General features: G+C 35.9%; 1 protein-coding gene and 1 long non-coding RNA gene across 2 annotated transcripts; one reads left to right on the top strand and one right to left on the bottom strand.

The window, feature by feature from the left end:
• The first annotated feature begins 308 nt into the window (after positions 1–308).
• Gr23a (Gustatory receptor 23a) lies at positions 309–3,336 on the top strand. The gene is made up of 4 exons (XM_068285603.1): positions 309–1,184; positions 2,225–2,383; positions 2,454–2,809; positions 2,872–3,336. The coding sequence occupies exons 1-3, from the start codon at positions 309–311 to the stop codon at positions 2,535–2,537; spliced, it is 1,119 nt and encodes a 372-aa protein (XP_068141704.1). The 3' UTR covers positions 2,538–2,809; positions 2,872–3,336.
• A 996-nt stretch (positions 3,337–4,332) lies between these two features.
• Positions 4,333–4,791, bottom strand: LOC137573679 (uncharacterized). Its single transcript, XR_011031919.1, has 2 exons — positions 4,720–4,791; positions 4,333–4,657 (listed from the first exon to the last, which is right to left on the bottom strand). It is a non-coding gene; the product is annotated as an uncharacterized lncRNA (long non-coding RNA).
• Between the last annotated feature and the right edge of the window lie 16,259 nt (positions 4,792–21,050).

Here is a 21,050-nt window from a genome sequence, read left to right as displayed (position 1 = left end):
ACTTGGAATTTTAGATTTATGGATTTTCTACATTGATGGTGAGAGAAAAGGAAATTCGCATTATATTGACAGTTTTGCCATAAACAAGGGACAGACAACCAAACAAATGATTTACTTGAATAACTTCTCGTACATGTTTATGTATGTATGTTGGTATATAAAATTGTTCTATGTGGAAATACTTAATCACTGAGTCTTGCACATATGCTTTTCTCTTGTCCCAAGTCATTCTATATAATTACTGCACTAGCAGTCGATTAGTTGACTTTGCCCATTTGTGAAATCAGTTGTATTTGGTGCCTCAGACAATGAATTCACTAGCCTGCCTAACTCGTCGCTTTCTCCAGGCAAGTTATTGTTTCTGGGCCTTGGTTCCTTTACCGTCGCTGGCAAAAAAGTATTCTTTTATAGCATTCATTGCCTTGCGTTTCATCTGGATACTATATCTTAGCTATATGCTAAGTCGTGGCTTCGTTTTTCTGTATACTGCCAAGAAGATTATTTCAGCTTTTGTGGGAACATTTCTATTCCTGGGCAATAATTTTGTGGGTCTCCTACTAATCTTTGAAAGCATTTTAAAGCGAAATGTTCACTACCACTTGGAGACCTTGCGCCTGCAGTCGGAGCTACTTCTTCAACGCCTCGGAATGTCCCGTGGTCGTCGCATTGTGTCGTTCCGTTTATTAGGTTTGATCAGTTTGCAATTGGTCTGCGATGCGATACGCACTTGGGCAAATCATGAGATTCATATAAACCCCATACACGGACTTTCCATGCCAATGATTTGGCTTTTGCGTATAAGATATATCCAGCTGCTGCAGCATGTAATGGACCTGAATCAGCGATCCGTTCAATTGCGCTGCTCTCTGCTCGCTCTTGCCAGTGGCAATGAGCTCTGGCAACCGTATGGCCTGCAGGAATGCCGACAATTGCAAACACTCCGACTAAGCTATGAACGCATCTTCGAGTGCTACGAAGTGTTTAGCGATTGCTATGGCTGGGGAATACTCGGACTGCAGTTGATAACAGGTTTTGAATTTGTTTCCAACGCCTATTGGATGCTCGAGGCTTGGATGTCTGGTAATATCGTGGTTATGGTCTTTATCTACAATGCAGTTACAACTCTTTCTATGGGCAGTTTGATCATAGCCCTCTTCTGGTACGGCGACGCAGGAGCTGAAAATGTAAGTCAAGTTATTAGCTATAAGGTTAATTACAGTCACTCAAGTTGACATTGATGGATGACATCGCCTTAAAAGCTTTTCTGCCAAGCTTCTTTAAGACCAAAGGCTTATTCCGTAGTAATCATGTTCACCTCAAACTGGTCACAAGTCGCCTCGCGTTCATTTATAAAATCCTTTTTCCTGATAGTCTGCCTGTTTGGCGTGGGCTCCTTCAAGCGACAGCGTGCCCCACATTTGATTTTATTCTGCAGTTGGCTCTGTTGGTATATATCCATTTGGATATTGACTCTATATCGAACGATAGTATTTCTAAAGGAATGCCGACTCGATTGCATGTTGGAGCATATTCTGTTCACCACTCAAACTCTAGCACATGCTATTATAGTGATCCACATATTTCTTCACAGAAATAGCGAGTCCAGACGGGAAACACCTCTGTGGAGAGATCTCAGAGTGGCCTATTTTGTGTTCGGCCTACTGACTCCCATCTTAGTGGTGCATTGCTTGGTCACTTATTTTAAAGTTGTCAATTGTGATAAGAGTGTCACGGTTTTCTATTGGAGATCCTTGCCCAGTACGTTGGGATTGCAATTGCATTTGGTAGCATTTCTTGCGGAAATTGTTGAAGCCAACAATGAGGTAAGGATAGCTCGTTGTCGGCTGGAAATGCTGGCTAGGCCAATCCCTTTTTATTGGCGGAAACCGGAAAATATGCATGAATGTACAAATGAAGTAAGGAGTCTCAAGCTACGCTATAGCGAACTCTACAATATGTTTGCTAAGCTTAATGTGAAGTATGGCGAAAGCCTGCTGATCATATTTATAGTCTTCTTTCTCGACTTTGTTTTCAATTCGTATTGGGTCTTTCTGGAATTGACCAGTGGTCTGCATATCACAGTTTTCATAGAACACTTTGGATTCCTCTTCAATGTCTCCTTGCAGCTGTCCATAACTTGTTGGTATTGTCAACAAAGCTTTAATCTCGTGAGAGACAATTAACATTAAAAAAGTATTCTCACTTATAGATTTACACATTTCAGGGTCGTCAAATAGGTTGCCTTATATCCAAGTTGATCAAACCGCTGGGCAGTAAACGCTATAACAACTTGGTATGTGAATTTTCCCTACAGACTTTGCATCAACGGTTTGTGATCACGGCCAAGGACTTTTTCAGCCTTAATTTGCATCTGCTGAGCAGTGTAAGTGAAGTTCAATTTCCCTACATATATATTTTAAAACGCAGAGTAAAAATTAATTTAATACCAACAGATGTTTGCCGCTGTGGTCACATACTTGGTCATCTTAATACAGTTTATGTTTGCAGAAAGCACTTTAAGAGTCAAAGACAACTAATTCAATTGCTACTTTAGAAATATTTATCAGGCAGTGTTAAAAAACGATTTTGAATACATACATAAGTGACAGAACCTGTCTCTACTATTATCTATCCGACTATCAAATAAATAAAACAAAAAAATTAAAAAAAATGCCAGATCATAAATACACTTTGCCAACGAAAAATTTGAAGATTGAAGCGGACATGGCTTTCGTGAATAATGTGCTTAAGGGAGAAAACCTAAATGCCAAGCCCGAGGTTCGTGGTCTTCTTCTTGATATAATGTACAGTAAGTATCTGCTATAAACGATACAAGTGTATACTTTACTCACTAAGTCAACATCTTTCAAGCTTTGGCCAGAGATGTACTTTTTGAGGCCAATCGCTTTACCAGAATGACTCATAGATCCAAAGTTACTCTGGAAGATGTTCGCATGGAAAAATCCTTAGGAATTCCTGAGGTCTTCAAGTCTACTCCATCAATGCCATCGGTGGATAAAATAAAACAACGTCAACCTCCAGAACTCCGTGACGTGAAGGGAAATATTAAACAAGTCGTAAAGGAAAATCTTAAACAAGTCGCGAAGGAAAATCTTAAAAAAGTCGCGAAGGGACATCTTAAGCAAGTCGTCAAGGAAAATTTTAAACAAGTTGCGAAGGGAAATCTTAAGCAAGTCGTGAAGGGAAATGGTAAACAAGTCGTGAAGGGAAATGTTAAACAAGTCGTGAAGGGAAATGTCAAATCTTCTCGTTCATGTAAACCTAGTCCTGCAAAAATTAGGCGCACAAACAAAAAAATGTATTTCAATAAACAAAAATAAATTAAATTCAGTAGTTTTTGTTTATTTATCTATCATCTATCTATTTACACCCGATGAATATATCTAATTGAGAATTTTTCTTATTGCACTCCTTCAAATGATGCCCCAAAGTGTAGCAAGCATTGCCTGCAAATAGTGTTGGAGCCTAAGTATTATTATACCCTTGCAGAGGGCCCCATAAAATATATACATTCTTGATCAGCATGAAAAGCTGAGTCGATATAGCCACGTCCTTCTGTACGTTTGACAGACGGTCTGTCTGTCCGTCCGTGCGTATGCGTTTTACTCAACCATCTTAAGAGCTATCGGGCTGAAAATTATCAGATGAAAGTTGCTAATGTGACAGAATTGGATATAAAATGCATACACACACAGACGCAACGCTACATAAACTGTACGTGTATGCGTGCGTTGCTTTGTTTAGGGAATGAAGAAGAAAAACAAATTGTAGTATAAAGAGTTTAATTGTTTTGTTTGTATATTGATGAATTGAGTTGCAGAAAACAAATTTTGAACATGTAAAATTATTATTGTCAAGGACTGCAAGGTTATATAAACTTCGGCATAGCCGATGTTAGCTTTTTTGATATTTTTCATATTATAAAGGCGAATGCTGTTCTCCGTGGGGATTTATCAATCGAATATCAGTCTCATCAACGGGAGCTGAACTTTATACCTTACTCACTAAGTCAACATCTTTCAAGCTTTGGCCAGAGATGTACTTTACCAAAATGACTCATAGATCCAAAGTTGATGTGGAAGATGTTCGCATGAAAAGATCCTTAGGAATTCCTGAGGTCTTCAAGTCTCCTCCGTCAATGCCATCGGCGGAAAAAAATAAACCAACGTCAACCTAAAGAACTTAGTGTCGTGAAGGGAAGTCTTAAACAAGGCGCTACAGGATATTTTTAATCTTCTCATGTATGTAAACCTAGTCCTGCAAAAATTAGGCACACAAATAAAAAAAAGTATTCCAATAAACCAAAATTAATTAATTTCAGTAGTTTTTGTTTATTTATCTATCATCTATTTACATCCGATGGATTTGTCTATTTGAGAATTTCCTTACTGCACTCCTTCAAATGATGCCCCAGAGTGTAGCACACATTGGTGAATAGCATGCATTTCTTGCAAATAGTGTTGGAGCCTATTATTTCCATATCACGAGGTGCACTATCGGATAATGGTGTATGGTGTTCCCCGAAGGCCTTCATCAGTCGAATATCAGTCTCATCAACGGGACCTGCAGATGACACACGTCGCGCCTGCATGGATGCCCACACGTCACCAATCTTTGATGTTTCCTCTTTGTCCTCCTAAAGGGATTAAAGCTTAATGGTATTGCAAAAAATCAACTCGAATGCAAGTTAATACATACTGAATTCTTTCGTTTAATCATTATAGTAAATGAACGCAAAAATGTAATTCCGATATGAGCAAATTATTTTCGATTGAAGCAAAAGTCAGAAATAATAAAAACTATTGACAGCATTACGTTCTTAGATTTATGAAAATTTCATGGCTTACTAGATTAAATACCTGTCAAGTTAAAAATCCAAATTCAATTCACTCACCCATGGTGTTGAAAGTAATGTGGCCAACCACAATTCTTAGAGGCATTAAACCAAATTTTCTTTTTTTTTCCAATATCAGTATTTATGGACGAATTAATCAAATTAATAACACCTATTATTGTAATGTTTTTTTTAAAGTATTTAACAATTGAAATTTAAAGAAGTAATAGATTTAGAGACACAAATTCCATTTTTTCTTTTCCATATGCTAGAGACCAAAAAAAAAAAAGAAGATGTATATAAAGGAAAAACCAAGTGGAATAAAGTAAAGTAAAGTACTAATCCTCAACCGCTCATAAATATTTATAAAAGACTGTTTTAGTTGTTCTATGTTAATTTGTGACTAGAAGTGGCGGCACAGTTTCTCATCTTGAGCATCTGCCAGTGTGGTAAATAATATTTAGTTGCATGCCACTGACTCTCCCTCAGTCTTCCACCAACATTTGCATATCTAACGACAAAAACTGCTTTCCCAAAAACCAAGAGCGTAGAAGCCAAAAAAAAGCTAAAAAGAAGGGTCGCACGACATCTGAGCCGCTAAATGTTTGGGTCTTGAAATTGCTTCAAGATCATCTAATCTACAATGAGAAGTGTAAGTTCCTCTTCATTTAACCCTCTAAACGAATAAACCGCCATTAGTCAGGGTTAAAAAGGTCTTTTCCTCATATTATAGAGTATACTTATTCCTTGCTATTATATTTTGTGATCCTTTTTGAAAACTGGCCAACTACGCCCATGCTCACATACATATGTGGATGCAAAAGGAAAACCTACCAACCCAGCCTGTCTGGTTGGTTGCCAACACCAGTTTTACACAAATTAATGCCAACTCGCACGTGTTAATTCAAGGATGTGCTTCTACTTCAACTGGGTGTAATGCCTACTGCCTGCCGCCTGCTACTACTACGACTACTACTGTGTGTGTCGCTACTTTATCCTTTTCTTTGCCTTTGGTATTTGCTATGAATTTGCATATTAGAAAAAGTTTCCTTCTACTTGTGAAATGTCAGTTTAATATGCGTGAAGTAGTTTCGCCAACCCATTTTTGCGTTGCTTCTCAAAGATAAAAAAAAACCAAGATGTGTAAAGTTTTTGCCTATTCTAACTTTGAGATTCCGAGCTGCACCCAAATATGGCTTGGGTCATGGGTCTAGAGGTCAGAATATAAATAATTAGGGTTATCTTGTCCTAAAACTATGTGACAATTCTTTCCATCTATATTTATGTGTAAAGGGTTTTTGCAGCTCATTCTCTAATTTTTGAACCAAAACTTCTACGCTCGATTAGCCTGAGAAACTTACATAGTTATTATCTGACCTCAAGCCTTTCTCGTTTTTGATTCTCTCTGCACATTTTTTTTTTTTTTTTTTTTTTTTTGAGGCAACAGCAATTGAAGTTTTGTGGTGTTGAGAGCCAAAGCTAATTGCTTTTTCGAGAATTATTAGCCAATCCAACTTTTTCTCTGGTAGGTACTAATAAAAACTTGCATGCATGAATATTTTATCCACTTTACAAAACTGTTCCAACTTTTTGATGATGAATTTTCAATTTGAAGGCTTTTGTCTTCTTCAACGAGTCGAGTGAAGTTGGTGGAGGCAAATCATTTGCCCAAAACTTTTTAAATATTCATAAAATTTTTAACAGATAACTTTTCGAAAATTTAATTAGTCAAATGAACAAAATAGACAAAAAACAAAAACTGAAGAGGAATATACATACAGTCAGACAATAAATGGGGGGCAAAAGAAGGGCGAGAATTTTGCTAAACCATTGTGTGCCAAGCCGCAAGTTTTAAAAGTTAGAATAAATTAGTAATTAATGCAAAAGTATTACAGATATATTCCAAGCGAGTGGGTTGTGTGTGTGTGTGTGTGTGTGTGTGAGCATGCATGTAGCCAATCTCCAACCATTCCATCTCATGAAAGCCCCACTTTGGTTTATGGCTATTGCGTTTTTGCCTGCTTTTTTTCAGCTGTTTTGTGTGGGAAATCGAAGTTTTATGCTAATTTCTATTTTCTCATTTCTCCTTCTCTCTCACTATCTCTCCATCTCTTTTTCGTATCTCTATCTCTATGTTGTTGTCGGATCCCTGTCAACAGAAGGCATTACATGGCAATTACGTATTTGTTTATGGCACTGAAATCTATTCTCGTTGTCGAATTTACAGTCTGGCCATTTGAATTTCCCATTCGCTTATAAATAGAATTGTATTCCATTGTGTTGATAGTATCAAATAAAGGACATACATTGTTTGCACATACGATCATACAATGGCAACTGTGAAGCTAAAACCTTTAATTGTTAAAACACATCTTCGAAGGTTGATCAAATTAAAACTAACTTTTTGAAAATATGTCGGAAACGACTTTAAGTTATTGTAAACACGACCATCTTTTAAAGTTAAGCTATATCGATTATCAAGGATATTTTTTTTTATAGAATGTCTTATATTTAACCATAGTTGAGAGAACCTTATTTATAAAAGCTCCTGATATCCTTAGGTCATTAAAAGTAAATTTCAGGTGTTTAGGTGGATGACGAATTCGGTGAGATTTTTCTGCACCAATAAAAAAAATGTACCCTATCTTTTGGTATTAGTAAAGTTGTTTCTATATGCAGCTGCTGTTGAATTAAAAATATTGATTATTTTTCAAAATGTGACAATGATAATCTACTTTCTTCTATAGGAGCTTAGGAATATCTCATCAACTGAATAAGACGACAACATAAAAAGAAATGAAGCAAGTAAGTCGACTCGTCGACTTGGGTATACCATACACCAGGTGAAACAAATATTTCAAATTTCGAAAACCAAATGTACATATGTATGTCTATTAAATTGTTTTTACATGTTTCATAGTATGTGCTATCTCGCTCACTCTACGAACACACGAGCACTCTAGCGCCGCTACTAGCCAACGGCCAATTCTGGCCTTGTGGACCGCGTAGTAAAATACGTTCATACGCATATTTTGCATGTTTCTAGTCCGATTTCAATAAAATTTGGTAGTTTTGTAGAAATAGATAAGATTAATTAGTCTGCCGAATTTGAATGCGATAGTCAAAAAACTACAGGAGAAAATCGGTTTTTTCTTAATTATGAAGGCGGAAGTGGGCGTGGCAAAATATGAAAATATATATACTCTGCGCGCATACTAATCCAGTATACATACTAAATTTGATGACTTTAGCTTTGTTCGTTTTTGAAAAAGTCAGTTTTGTTTAATTTGCGGGGGCGAACGTGGGCGTGGCAAAATTTTTAAATAGCCAGTTTCTGCGCATCTATTAATCTAGTCAGAATACCAAATTTGATGTCTCTAGCTGTTATACTTTTTAAGAAAAATAGTTTAATGTGATTCCTGGGGGCGTAAGGGGGCGTGGTCCAAATTCCAATTAACTCTATATATGTACACAATACACGAGTATACATACCAAATTTGGTGGCTCTAGCTCTTATAGTCTCCGAGATCTGCGTGTTCATACGGACGGACGGACGGACAGACAGACGGACATGGCTAGATCGACTCAGCTGTTCATCCTGATCAAGAATATATATACTTTATAGGGTCGGAGAAGCTTCCTTCTGCCTGTTACATACATTTTGGCGACTTTAATATACCATTTCACCCTATGGGTGTATGGTATAAAAATATCAAAGAAAACGTAATGACAAACCTTTGATATTCATAAAAACAAAAAAGTATTTACCATAAGAACTTTTTTTTTACTTTGTATATTTTAATGAAAGCTGTATCTTTACAAATCTTGCGAAAAGATGTAATATAAGCGTTAAGGTCTAAAAACTTAAGAAATATAAATTAATTTTTTCTAAACTATATGTTATGGTGGTCCAGTCAAAAAAAGACCAACAACATCAAAAATAACTCGATTAATTTCAACAAGTCTTTAACTCATAGAAAGAGATTCAGATAGGCATTGGGATATAGATCATGTTTCTCATGTAGTCCTCGAATATGTATACTCTATAATGTCGAAAATGTTTCCCTTTTTTCGTTCATTTAACCAATTTTATAAGCGTATTCACTAAAATACTTTTACACTAAAGTTTATACCACGAGTCTTTCAAAATTAAATTTGTTTTAGCACACAAAACTATTGTAAAATGAAAATTAATTGCAGAACACAATTTTTGCTTGCTCTGAATTGGAAAAACTTAATCAAAACCTTACACACGCTTGTAACTAAAGTGCTTATTCATTATGTATGACTGTATGTACATATGTATGTATGTATGTACGTTCAGGCCATAAGTCAGGCCTAATAAATTTCAGTCTCAAGCACTAGTCGAACGACAAAAATAAAACGGCAATGGATAAGGGAAAAGAATATCCATGGCTGGAAAAGACAAAATGAAAGATGAAGTCGGGAGGGTTTTGTCAACTAAAATGTTTTAGTACTCATTGTTGTACTCTATAAAATGTACATGACAGTAAATATCAAATCAATTGAAACAAGGATTATAAATCGTAGTCTAAGATACTAATTAGATTTTAGCTTACAATAGCTTGGAATTATATTTATAAGATCTTAAAAAATGTATATAAAACCATTCAATTGGGACTAGGCCTTTGGAATTTTGTTATTCTGTTGACATTTGGTTTGATTTTAAGGACAGAAGGGTCTGCAGTTATCTTTATCCCAAATGTTTCCATATTTTTCCTTTTGTTAGACTAACTTTAATTGTGTCCTTAAAATTTTATGTTGTCACCAAGCTGAAGACAACATCACCAACATTCACCTTGATCGTTGATTCATAACTATCGAATAAACAATGGGCCAAAAGGAAAACATCCCTTTTGGGGAAGTGTATAAAAAGGAAAGAAGAAAGTGCGTCACTTAAAACTTTTGCACTCACTTGACCAGAAACTTTTATTTTCTGTTAGCAAATTTCCCACGGGTAAACCTCAAGCCCAGCAGCAGTAACAAAATGTATATACTTACTTCGTCGAACGTTTTCCACTTGCTGCACGAAAGTTTTCTTGTCCACAAATTGAAAATATTTCACAGTCATATTTAATTTTAGCACAGCAAAAAAAAAAAAAAAAACAGAAAATAAATAAAAGTAAAATGAAAATACAACGAAAAATGAATGGAAATCTCAAAGGTAATGAACAAAAGTAAAGCATTATTCGAATTCCATTCAAAAGAACTAAATATATGTGTATGTCTATATATTTTTTGATGGTCAACTACAAAGTCAGTATTTAATTATATTGGGAGAGGACAGAGGCTTCTAGGCTGAAATTGATCCTTAGCAAGTGGCGCTTGGCTCACATTTCAGTCTTGTTGACTCTCCTTGTCAACGCAGAACAATAAAAATGGCACAAAAGCATATAATGAAGAAAAATAAAAACGGAGTGAAAAAAGCAAGTTGGAGTAGGAGAAGGAGTAGAGGATGAGAAAGAAAGTGAGAGAGAGAGAGAGAAAAAAACTAAATAAATAATTCAGTATAAAATGTCAGGAGCATTGGGAGATGTTTCAGGAAGTGAGACGTCGTCTTCAAAATGCATTCAAGGAAGCAATTGTATTGTCTGACTGCTGTTTTCCACTTTAGTTGTATGCCACGCCTCTTGAAGGAACGCCCTCACTCTCATCCGTCCACCTTGTACGGCAGCCTCTTCTCGGCTGTTTCCCCATGATGTTGGGTAACTTGTTGACGTTGATAGTTGTACGTGCCGAAGGTGAATGGCATCTGTGGACGCGAAATTGAATTCGTGCCTGGCAAGTTTCACACTGAACAACTGAATTGAGTCACAGGACACAGAACATAGAACACCGAACACCGAACACTGAGCACAGGACACACAAAATGCGGCAGGTGTGTATGTGTGTGTGTGTGTGTGTGTGTGTTGGAGCCCAACTGTTGTTGCTATTGCCATTGCTGCTGACTTCAATATTTTGTCGCATTACGTTGACAATTTAGATGTTTGTCTCGCGCGCATTCTCGCTGGATTCAATTCTTTCTTTCGCTTTTCTTCCTTCACTTTGCGTCAAGGGAAATCTGCAAAAGTTTACACTACGCAATCGGGGGAGAGAAAATAAGATTGCAAATGGGGGAGAACTACATACACAGTACTTAGTTGTTATTCTCTCTATCCCACTCCCTCTTCGCCCATTCCTACCCCCCCTATTCCCACCATCCAATGTAAATACATACTTGGACAAAAATCATTCGAGTGTAGCCAGGCCCAGCCATTCATTAGAACTGTAATGTGCCATCAAATCTCTCCCGCACATACAATAATGAAACGGAAGCATTTGTAAAAAGGATGGCGGATTTCATACCCATTACTGGAAAAGAAACTTAGGAAGTTTACTTTTCCACCAACACTTGAAAGCTATCATCGGCCAATCAATTTATGGGATTTTAGCAACTTTCAGATAGATCTTTGATGGTTTCATTGGGAAAATTCATTTAATTATTAATTAATTGTATACAAATTGTCTCCTTATGACCAGAAGTTTAATCTTTTAGCATGGATATGAACTCCAGAAATGATAATAAGTCTAGAATTTTGGCATTTTAATTAGCGAAAAGGAGTCAAATAAACATACTGATATATCCAAGAGATATGACATATTTTCAACTAGGTTTGCAGGCTAAAAAGGAACAACCAAAAAAGGAAAACTTAATGATTTTCATTGTGTATGATGAGATAAACCGTATATATAATTTGTAAAATAAAGCAATCAGATTTGCAACAGAAAAACCTCTTGATACTGAGATATCTCAACCATTGTGTTTGCTTTTATGGTCAGTGGACCCTGAGCCATTTACAGATAAGTTTGCTTATACCCTGCATATTTCTATTGTTTTATAGACACTCTGTTTTTCCCTATATGCCTTTTGCATTCTGCTCTACTTGCTGGGTATACTAAAAATTGCATCATTTTGGTTTTTTTTTTGTCATTTTTGTCTATGGTGTTTTGCTCTAAAAATGTCACATACTGTGGCGGGTAGAAGGGCTCTTGACTCTGTCTTTGCCCGCACCACACACACACACACACACACCCCTCCCACATGACGGTCTCATTGCCTTGCCCGCTGGAAAATTGTAATGTAACTGCCGCTGTCAGCCGCCCAAGCTAGAGAGTTGGCATTTCATTGTTGTGCTTTTTTTCCCATTTTATTTATATAATGTGTCTCGAATATGGGTGTGTATATGTCTGTGTGTGTGTGTGAATGTGGGTGACTGGGTGTTGGTGTATGAGTTTTTGCTATCAAAGCGCAGGAAACACGTGCGGGTAAAACATTTTTCAAGCTTTTAGCGCTGCATACAAATCAACCCCGAAAAAAAAAAAAAAAAGAAATGTATACATATAAAATCCCATTCACAATAATTTGTTGAACTTCATAAGGGAAAGGACGAAAGAGAGCACAGGGGGTTGATGTTGGCACACTCGGCAAGCTGTTGCATTATACGATATAAGAAGATTTAGAAAATGTGGGAAAATTGTTAGTCATAAGTAACAGGGAAACAGCACCTCAAAAAGAAACAAAAAAGAAATATAATGACAATTGAACGATTCAAGTACCAATTGTGAGTCTATAACAGAATATTTTAATTTATGGCTTCAGCAACATTTCTGTTTGTTTACCCCTTTCACAAATGCAAATTAAACTAATTGAGTCCAATTTATGCATTATGCATTACTTTTATTTGACAATTGCAGACAAAGTGACTGATTAATCAAGTGGAGAGATATACAACTCGCTTGAAGTCGCTGGGACTGGGACAACATTGGTTCACATTCAATTCTGTTAAAAGGTCATCAAGTTCTTTTTACAGTAGTAGGCGGGGTCTGTTCATAACAGAGTTTATAGCAAGTGCTGAGGGGAAACTAACAGCGGATAAAAATGTTTGCGATCTGAAACAACAAAAAATTAAAATTCAATCATAATAGCAAATAAAATTTGCTTTAAAAGTAGGAACAAGAGTTTTTAAAAATTTTGTTGCTATAAATTTCCTTGAACACCAATGTCCTTTGAAATCAAACTGTTGCTCCTGCTTAACGTGCAACTAACATATTCACCACACTTCAAGTTAACAGTGAGTTAACAGGACAAGAGCAGACGCCTGCGCATAGGAAGTTGGGAATCACGAGTGGCACAATTGAGCGAGTGTGGGAGGCATGGTCTCTCATTGGATAACTTGGGGTTGTTATTGGAGAGGTCGGTCGACCACTCGTTGTTGCCACAATTTGTATCCATTGCGAAGGGCTGCTGTTGCCGTTGCCGCTGTTGCCGAGAGATCTGCTCCATACTCAGTCTGCATGGCACATTCGGGACGCATGGTCTGTGTTCGTCGATTCGTTGATATTTTTGCCGGCAAAAACGTCGGGATATTTACGTGATTTTTGGAGCACGTGGATTGTTATTGTTGTTATTATTGTGGCTGTTGGGTATAAGAAAACTTGGAAATACCAAATGCAAATACATAAATTAAATAGTATTAAATTTCTATAAGCTTCAAACTTAAGATGATAAAATTATCCAATTGCTGTGTGGGCGGAAATTCAAGTGTGTGTGTGTAAGACTATGTGGGTGTTAGTATGTCTGTGTGTGTGTGTGTGTGCGTGTATAATCAATTTCCGTCGAGTTTTGCCTTTTTAGTACGATTTTAATCCGTTTTCTGGTTTTGTCGCGTCAATTTAAATTACACTGCCTGTACTCGACATTTCGCTTCTGAAATTTCCGTTCAAAGTTTAACTAGCAGCAAGTTGAATGCTGTTTATAAATTTATTGTACATATAACTACGTGCACATGTATGGCATATATTCATATATAAAAATTCATCGGATATGCGCATCATAAACAACACTTCCAGCACCGGAACGAACAGCATATTAAAAATGCGACTATAACCTTGGCTTCCAATGTTGTTCATGTACATTCATGTATGGATAAATGGCAGGGCAGTGGGGGATTGGGCATGGTGTGGCATCAATGGTAATGGATAGGGGAAAGACGCATAGGTATGGTCATCGGTAGACATAGGAGAATGAGAATGGAGTCAAATAACCACATCAAGGCCACAGACAGACAACGCCTTTATGACTTGTTGTTGTTGTTGTTGTTGTTGTTTCTGCTGCTGCCCTGCTGCACTTGCTGCATGTTTGTTATTTGTTATTTTTTACAGTACACATGACAATAACGCCGCCGGCTGCTACTGTAGTTGCTCCGTGTTGCATCTCTGGCCACCAGGGCCAACTGGGCTGCATGGGCTTGTGCAATAGTTTCAAGTGGTCTCCGGGTCCAACTTTTTCCATTATAAATGGTGCGGTTGCGCTTTTTCTGCTTTTTTTCTTGTTTGTTGATGTGGGTGTTGTTGTTGCTGTTGTTGTTGTTGTTGTTATACCCCCTACATCCATCCATCTATCCATTATTTACGAGTTTTGAGTGCAAACTTGTTTCCTCCAAGCAGCCAACAAGCCCGGCAAGAGCACCAACAGCAGCATCAAACAAGTGGCGGCCAGAGGATTAGAAGAGACGCCCTCAACCGCTTAAAAAAGAAATGAAAACGAGAAAAAGAAAAGCATACAAAATGGCAATGAGTTTGGGTTCCGATATGATGGCTAAGTGCAAAAGTTTCAAGCATTAAACAAAAAACAAAGCCAACTTCCTAAATAACCAAGAAAGAATCTCAAAGAAGAGGTGGCGGCTTGAAATTATCCTTTCGAATGGCCAATAAAGGAGGGGTTAAACACTAATTGACCAAGAAAAGAATTTACATATCCGTAATATCCAAATTATAAAGTATTTCCAGTTCTCAAAGATTTATGAGATTGTTACGCTTAAATATCATTTACATATTGCTCGTTAGACTGACTAATCAGTCAATTTTCATTATACATAATAGTCATAACCAGATGCAGCCATTTATTTATGACTATTTCTTCTAAGAAGTTTAACAGACAAGATTATTTTTATCATAGTTGGAATGCGACAGACTATTTTCCGTTTCATAAAAATTGTATAGTTAAAGCATAATAAAATATGCTGTAAATTTAATGTTTAGATTTGTGCATAAATAAATTTTGTGCAACATTAATTTCGTGCATCATATTAGAGAATGATCGATTACCAAAACGACCTCAACGATTTGATTTTGCCTCAAGAACAAACATTTTAAAGGAATGCAGGATGAAGACAAAAATTGGAATATATCTCACGAAACCTTGTACATAATACATAATTATATCAATTTCAATGCTCATATGAAATTATCGGAAACATCTCTGGAAAAGCTTTGAAAAGTTTCTCCGGGCGAGGTCGATGCATTTATGCGTGTGCATAATTTTGAAAATCACTTGAGTATTTTGTGGAAACAATGTTGAAGCAGGCAGAGGAGGGGCGATGAACTGAAGGGGAAATGTATGAAGTTTTGTCTAACTTGTTTCACGCACTTGCAGACTGAGTATGTGCAACCACCGGCTCCGTTTCCCTCCTCAGCTTCTACTTCCAGAGACTTTAGGCCGAGCTGTCCTGAAACTTTTCCTAGATGCAGAAACATTCGCTGACATTGATAAATGATTTTCGTACCCCTCTCACTTGGCTCCCAGCGCTCAGCATTATGCACTATAAAGTTTAGTCGAAGAAAACCCAAAATAGTTAAAGCGAGTGCAACATTTGGTTGCACCAAAAATTTGCCGCTGCTCACTAAACCGTGAACTTTCGGAAAATTTTCTTGAGAAAATTTGCCTCCCGCATCTACTCAAGTATTGCAAAGTGACAAGCACCAAAAAGACTCAAATTTATATGTATAAGTAAAAGAAATCATAAATAAAATATAGCAGAAGACCGAAAATTTAATTATGGCCAAAAAACATCAGCAACAACAACAACAACAACAACTAAAAAAAAACCCTCGAGTACAGAAGAAGTAGGGAAAATACTTGAAGTAGCTTTTGGTTTTGCCTCGACTGCTGCTTCAACACAAAAATTTCATTCACTCAAAACTTGCACAAAACTAAGTTCCTTCCAAGCGAATGCAAATGAAAAACCAAACCGAACCACAAACGCATGAAGTTTTCAGTTTTGGGCCCAACATGTAATTAGAAAGAGAAAAAGAGCAGACGAAGGATGGAAAAGTGCAAGGGACGAGAGATATAGAGAGAGAAGGGCAACCAAAAATGTTGTGGGCATAGCAATTTTGATAGATGTACGACTCTGTCTTTCCATCTCTATCTGTGTGCGATTGTCTATGTTTGTGTGTGTGTGTGTGTGTGTATGTGTACGCGCCTGTAAGTATGCAAGCTGCAGCAGTTGGCCACAAAAGTTCAAGTTTGTCCAATGCCAACGACGACGCCGCAGCCGCACGCCGACGACAACGAGGATGCTTGTCTGGTGCTGGGAGTCCTTGGTCCTTTGGAGTGGCTCTACTTGCATGTTTCTACGTATTTCACGTTGTGTGTACTCGTAAGAGTGTGTGCGTATGTGTGTGTAAATTGGACGAATGTGCCGTTATGTCGAATGTGTTGACAACCAAATGGCACAAAAACTACAGCAACTTTTCTACGAAGTTGTTGGTCCTCCTCTGCTTCTCCTTCTCTTTCAGTCTGAACTGCGGTCAAAATAATCGAAAAAGAAAGTTTTCTTTTAGCAAAATTTTTATATTTTTCTTCGTTTTTCTTCGGTGTGTTTAAGTGCAGCTGGACAAATTGGTTACTCAATTTAAGTTTTCCCACAGTCTTCTATCCAAAAGATATAAGTTTAAGCGATTTTATTACGTCCAGAAATATAAAGGTTATGAATAACTGCCATCGTTTTGATACCATGACTCTAATTTTATTTGCAATATCAGTTTTAGTTTCGATATCAAATATGGGACTAGTGTTTTTGAAAGAATGAGCTAGACAGTCGAGATTTGTTATAAAATGAATGAATATTTCTTGTTTATAATTACATAATTATCAAATTTAATATATACACACACGCTCAAGTTTAATGAACTAAACTAACCGATCAATTTATTTTACATGTTCATCTAGGACTTTTGGCTTTTGACATTTGTAAAATTTGACTAATTTTGTATCCCCTTGTTTAATTGATATTCTTGACTAGTTTTACATACTTCATCGGAGGTTTTATTACGATTCCAGAGTCGAAAGATTGAAAGATAGAACAGATAACGTCCTGTCCTTGTGATTTGTGCAATTCTTTTAGTAGATAATCCTAGACACAGCTAGAACCCCATTTCAAAAAGAAGGAAATTTTGGATAATGTTTGTAGTGTTATTTTTTGAGACATTTAAGTTTTTAGGTTTCTTTTTTATCTGACTTCTTCCACTTAAACGACGTTTTTTGTTTTCCGAACTAATTTTAGTTGTTTTGTGATACAATTAATAATATTTTGTAATATTAAATTCGTGTAGAATGAGATGAGATCATTTGAAATTGTATAGTTATACACATTGTTGAAACATGAAATTGTAAATGATTATCAATAATACTGTCTTCCTTCTCTATCACTCCTTAGCTTCTTTCCGTAACATCCTTTAGTGATTTTTTTGAAAATACTTTAATGAAAGCCCAAACAAATAAGAAAGGAAAGAAGTTCAAAATAAAACCCTAGGGTCAAATAAAAGTGGGTCAAAATTCCCATAAAAAAGTGTGGATCAACCACAACCCCGCCAAGTAATGATGAATATGGAAAATCTTGTGACCTAAGCCAGTTTGAAAGAATAGAAATTAGACCACCTTAATATAAATTCTATTATAGATTTTGATGACTGATACATTTTGATGACTGATTAAAGCTTACAATCAACTGTTGAAATTTGCTAACAAAGAAATAAATTGAAAAGAAAATATCTTTATCGGTTTTCGCTATAAAAATTTGGTTAGTTTATTACCTTTACGCATAAATTACTTTCTCGAATCGTTAAGCGGCAAACTGAAAAAATGAAAAGTTAAAATGCACTCACATTATTAACGCACATAAAACTCATATATAAAGTGATTTAAATTTATTAAATATAAAAAGTAACAAAAAACCGAGGGAGAGACGAAAATGGCAACATCATCATACACAACAAACAGTGCCCCAAAGATGTGAGCGCATAACAATTGCAATAAAATTTAACGTACATCGATAAAAAAAAAAAAACACACACACACACACTCATACAAATCAAACTCGGGGTGGTGGGATGCGAAATGAAAGAAGAGAACTTCATTACTTGGTTTGAATAAAAAACCAAAAAATAATAAAACACAAAAAAAAAAAAAAATGTCGAGTTAAAAAACGAAACTTACAATGGGGCCCATTCATTTTCATGCCATTCAACAAATGAAGCGAGTTCTCCATCATCATGCAACAAAGGCGAACGTTAAATGTTTTATATTTAAGAGCCTCAGTCGAACAACAATCGATATATATATATATATAGTATATATGTATACATATATGTATGTATATATGATTGAATGACCGACTATGTACAAAAACGGGAAACTCTTTCTCCCACTCAACTCCTTCCCCGTTTTGCCCTTGTCTCTGTGGATTTCTCTTTATGCTGTCGCAATAAATAATTATAATTTTTCAATTTAAGAGAACATTTTCATATTGCAAATTCCACTTAATTGCTTTTTCTTTTGCCCCATTGCAATACATGGCAATTGACTTGTGGCCGAAACGAGGTGCCTGTTATTGCATTTTAATTGTTAAGCAGCCTCAATTTGATGACCAAACGGGAAAGCCTTTTAAAGCGATTCAGTCTGTTGTCCTCTCCCTCTCTCTTTAAATGCCACATAATTTAATTTTCTAATTATTTTCCATCCCCCCCTAAAACCATCCGCCATATAAATACATAAATTTTGATATATGTATGCCTCTGGTAATGTTATTATTATAAATATCACCATTCCATTAAATATTTCACTGCCTTCAGTTCTCTCGTTTTGCATTTGCCACAAGCCTGATGTGAATATAATTTTTATGCAACACTGCATGCAAATGAAATGAAAACGTGGCTAATTTTCTCTCCCTCTCTCCCGTTTTCCTTTTCATTCACTCTCTATTTTTGTCTATCTACATATGTATGTATGTCTCCCTCGAATTGGCGTCTCTAAGCGAAATCAATGACAGCTGTCAACACGACATATTCCCCCTCTCCCACAATACGCCACAAACTCACAATGCCAACGCAATGCGAAGAGCTCAATAAAATAATAAATAATAGAAAAATGCGCATAGAAAATTTGCTATTTTTTTTTTTTCGAAAAAGGGAAAATTGTGCGTGACACGCTAGCGGCAGCTCAAACGCAAAGAATTAAAGCCAACTTTTGTCATACTCTGTTAAATGTTTAAAGAATTCTTTTCGAAAGAAGGGAAATGACAATGTCTCAACTACTTTAACTACGATTAGTCAAAGATATTCCAAGCACGCATTCTACATGCAGAGCAAAAAAGAGCCAAGCAGATTGTCTCTATAGCTTTATCAAGAACAATTAAACGCCTCTAAAGCCAAATGAGAATTATAACCAAATCAAACAAAAAAATTGGTCAAGTTTTATGGATTAAATTATAAGAGTTGGGAATTGGTTTTCGAGAAGGATTGAATTCATTAATTTATTCACTATTTGTCCTTACTTAGAGATATATGAAATTGCTTGAATATATTGACGGTGAATATCGAAAATTTAATAGTATAATAAATTGTCGTTTAAAAAAATGGATTTGCATTAAAAAAACATGTGAATAGTTTCCAAAAGTTTAACTCCTTTTTAGATCTCACGACGTGGACAAAATTTTTTGGGATGATAAAGTCCTTCAAAATATAATCGATTTTTTGTTAATCTATAAGGAGAAACATTGAATAAATTTCTATTAGAAAGCAGATCTTTCTACATTTCCCTACATGAAACTGAAAGTATAATTTTATATTTTTATGTGGATATAAAAAATCACTTCAAATCGACAACTATAGTGAAGTTGGGGAGGCAAGTCACTGATAAGTCACTCCAGCAAGATTAACTAGAAATGAAAATAATAAAAAATATTTGTTATCGATTAAGCTATGCTTTTATTAAAATGTTTAGTTTATTGAGTTATAATTTTTCCCTGCAAGCATAAACATTTTACAGAATCCAGAAAATTTAAAATTCGATTTGTGTCACATGCGATTAGATTAATGCATTGTACAAACTTTTAATTACATTTCCTCAAAATAGATTGCTCCAAACACATTCTGGCATATTAAAGCTTATACACGTTCTGATAGTGAAAATTCAAATAAATGCGGAAAATTAATGAAAAAAAGGAATAGTTGCTTTTATACTGTCTAATTTGGAAAAGTTGAAAAATTACACATACAATCAAATATGGACTGATAATTCAGTCAATGTCTAACATTGACATCAATATATTGGCAACTGGTCGAAGAAATAATTGATCTGATTGAATGTAGGACGAAGCATTATAAGATTAATATAATTCTCTTTTAGATTTATACATATTTCTTGACTCAGAAGTGAGCTTTGTTCGCTTCTTCATGACCTGCAGTTTTCATAGCATACTTTTGAGAGCTAATGAATAGGATATAGGATATTTAATGCTTCTATATTTAAAACTCCAATATACATACCTCCACATATATAAATATATCTGTATATTATATAGATTTTAAATTGTCTCCACGTTTGGGCCTTTTGTATTATTGACTGCGACATTTATATGGCACCCAGACCAAACCACATGCGCATTTTCACATAATAGATACTGATCCACATACACACGCACACAACGAAAAGGCACACATATACACTGTCAGGCACACGCATTTTGGCAGTTGACATTTTGACAAAAACAAAATAAAATGGAAAAAAAAAAACAACAACGTGGCACAATATAACAAAACCAAACAGTGCCTGCAAATTGACAGTCAATAGATGCAGATACAATTCGCTTTGTATCCGTTTGTGTGCGTGTGCAAGCAAATGAGCCCGAAAGCCTTTCACTAATTAGACAGCACATTTCAATTAAGCATTCAGCAAAAACTAAACAAATTTCATTAAAATAGGTTAAACCAAAAACTAAACAAACAAATGCTGGGGGAGAGGAAAAACAACAGAAAAGTATTGATCACTGTTTGGCGTATTAACTAATGGGCA

Source organism: Drosophila tropicalis, unplaced genomic scaffold (genome assembly GCF_018151085.1).
Source record: "Drosophila tropicalis isolate 14030-0801.00 unplaced genomic scaffold, ASM1815108v1 contig_413, whole genome shotgun sequence".
Taxonomy (NCBI): Eukaryota; Metazoa; Arthropoda; class Insecta; order Diptera; family Drosophilidae; genus Drosophila; species Drosophila tropicalis.
The sequence above is the reverse complement of the archived record's forward strand: the minus strand, read 5'-3'. Positions and strand labels throughout refer to the sequence as shown.

What these genes read in the sequence shown, in the direction of transcription:
- Gr23a (XM_068285603.1), top strand. Translation starts at nt 309, where the DNA reads ATGAATTCACTAGCCTGCCTAACTCGTCGCTTTCTCCAGGCAAGTTAT. An exon ending in GCGACGCAGGAGCTGAAAAT is followed by an intron (nt 1,185 to 2,224) that starts GTAAGTCAAGTT and finishes TACACATTTCAG; the next exon opens with GGTCGTCAAATAGGTTGCCT. An exon ending in ATTTGCATCTGCTGAGCAGT is followed by an intron (nt 2,384 to 2,453) that starts GTAAGTGAAGTT and finishes TAATACCAACAG; the next exon opens with ATGTTTGCCGCTGTGGTCAC.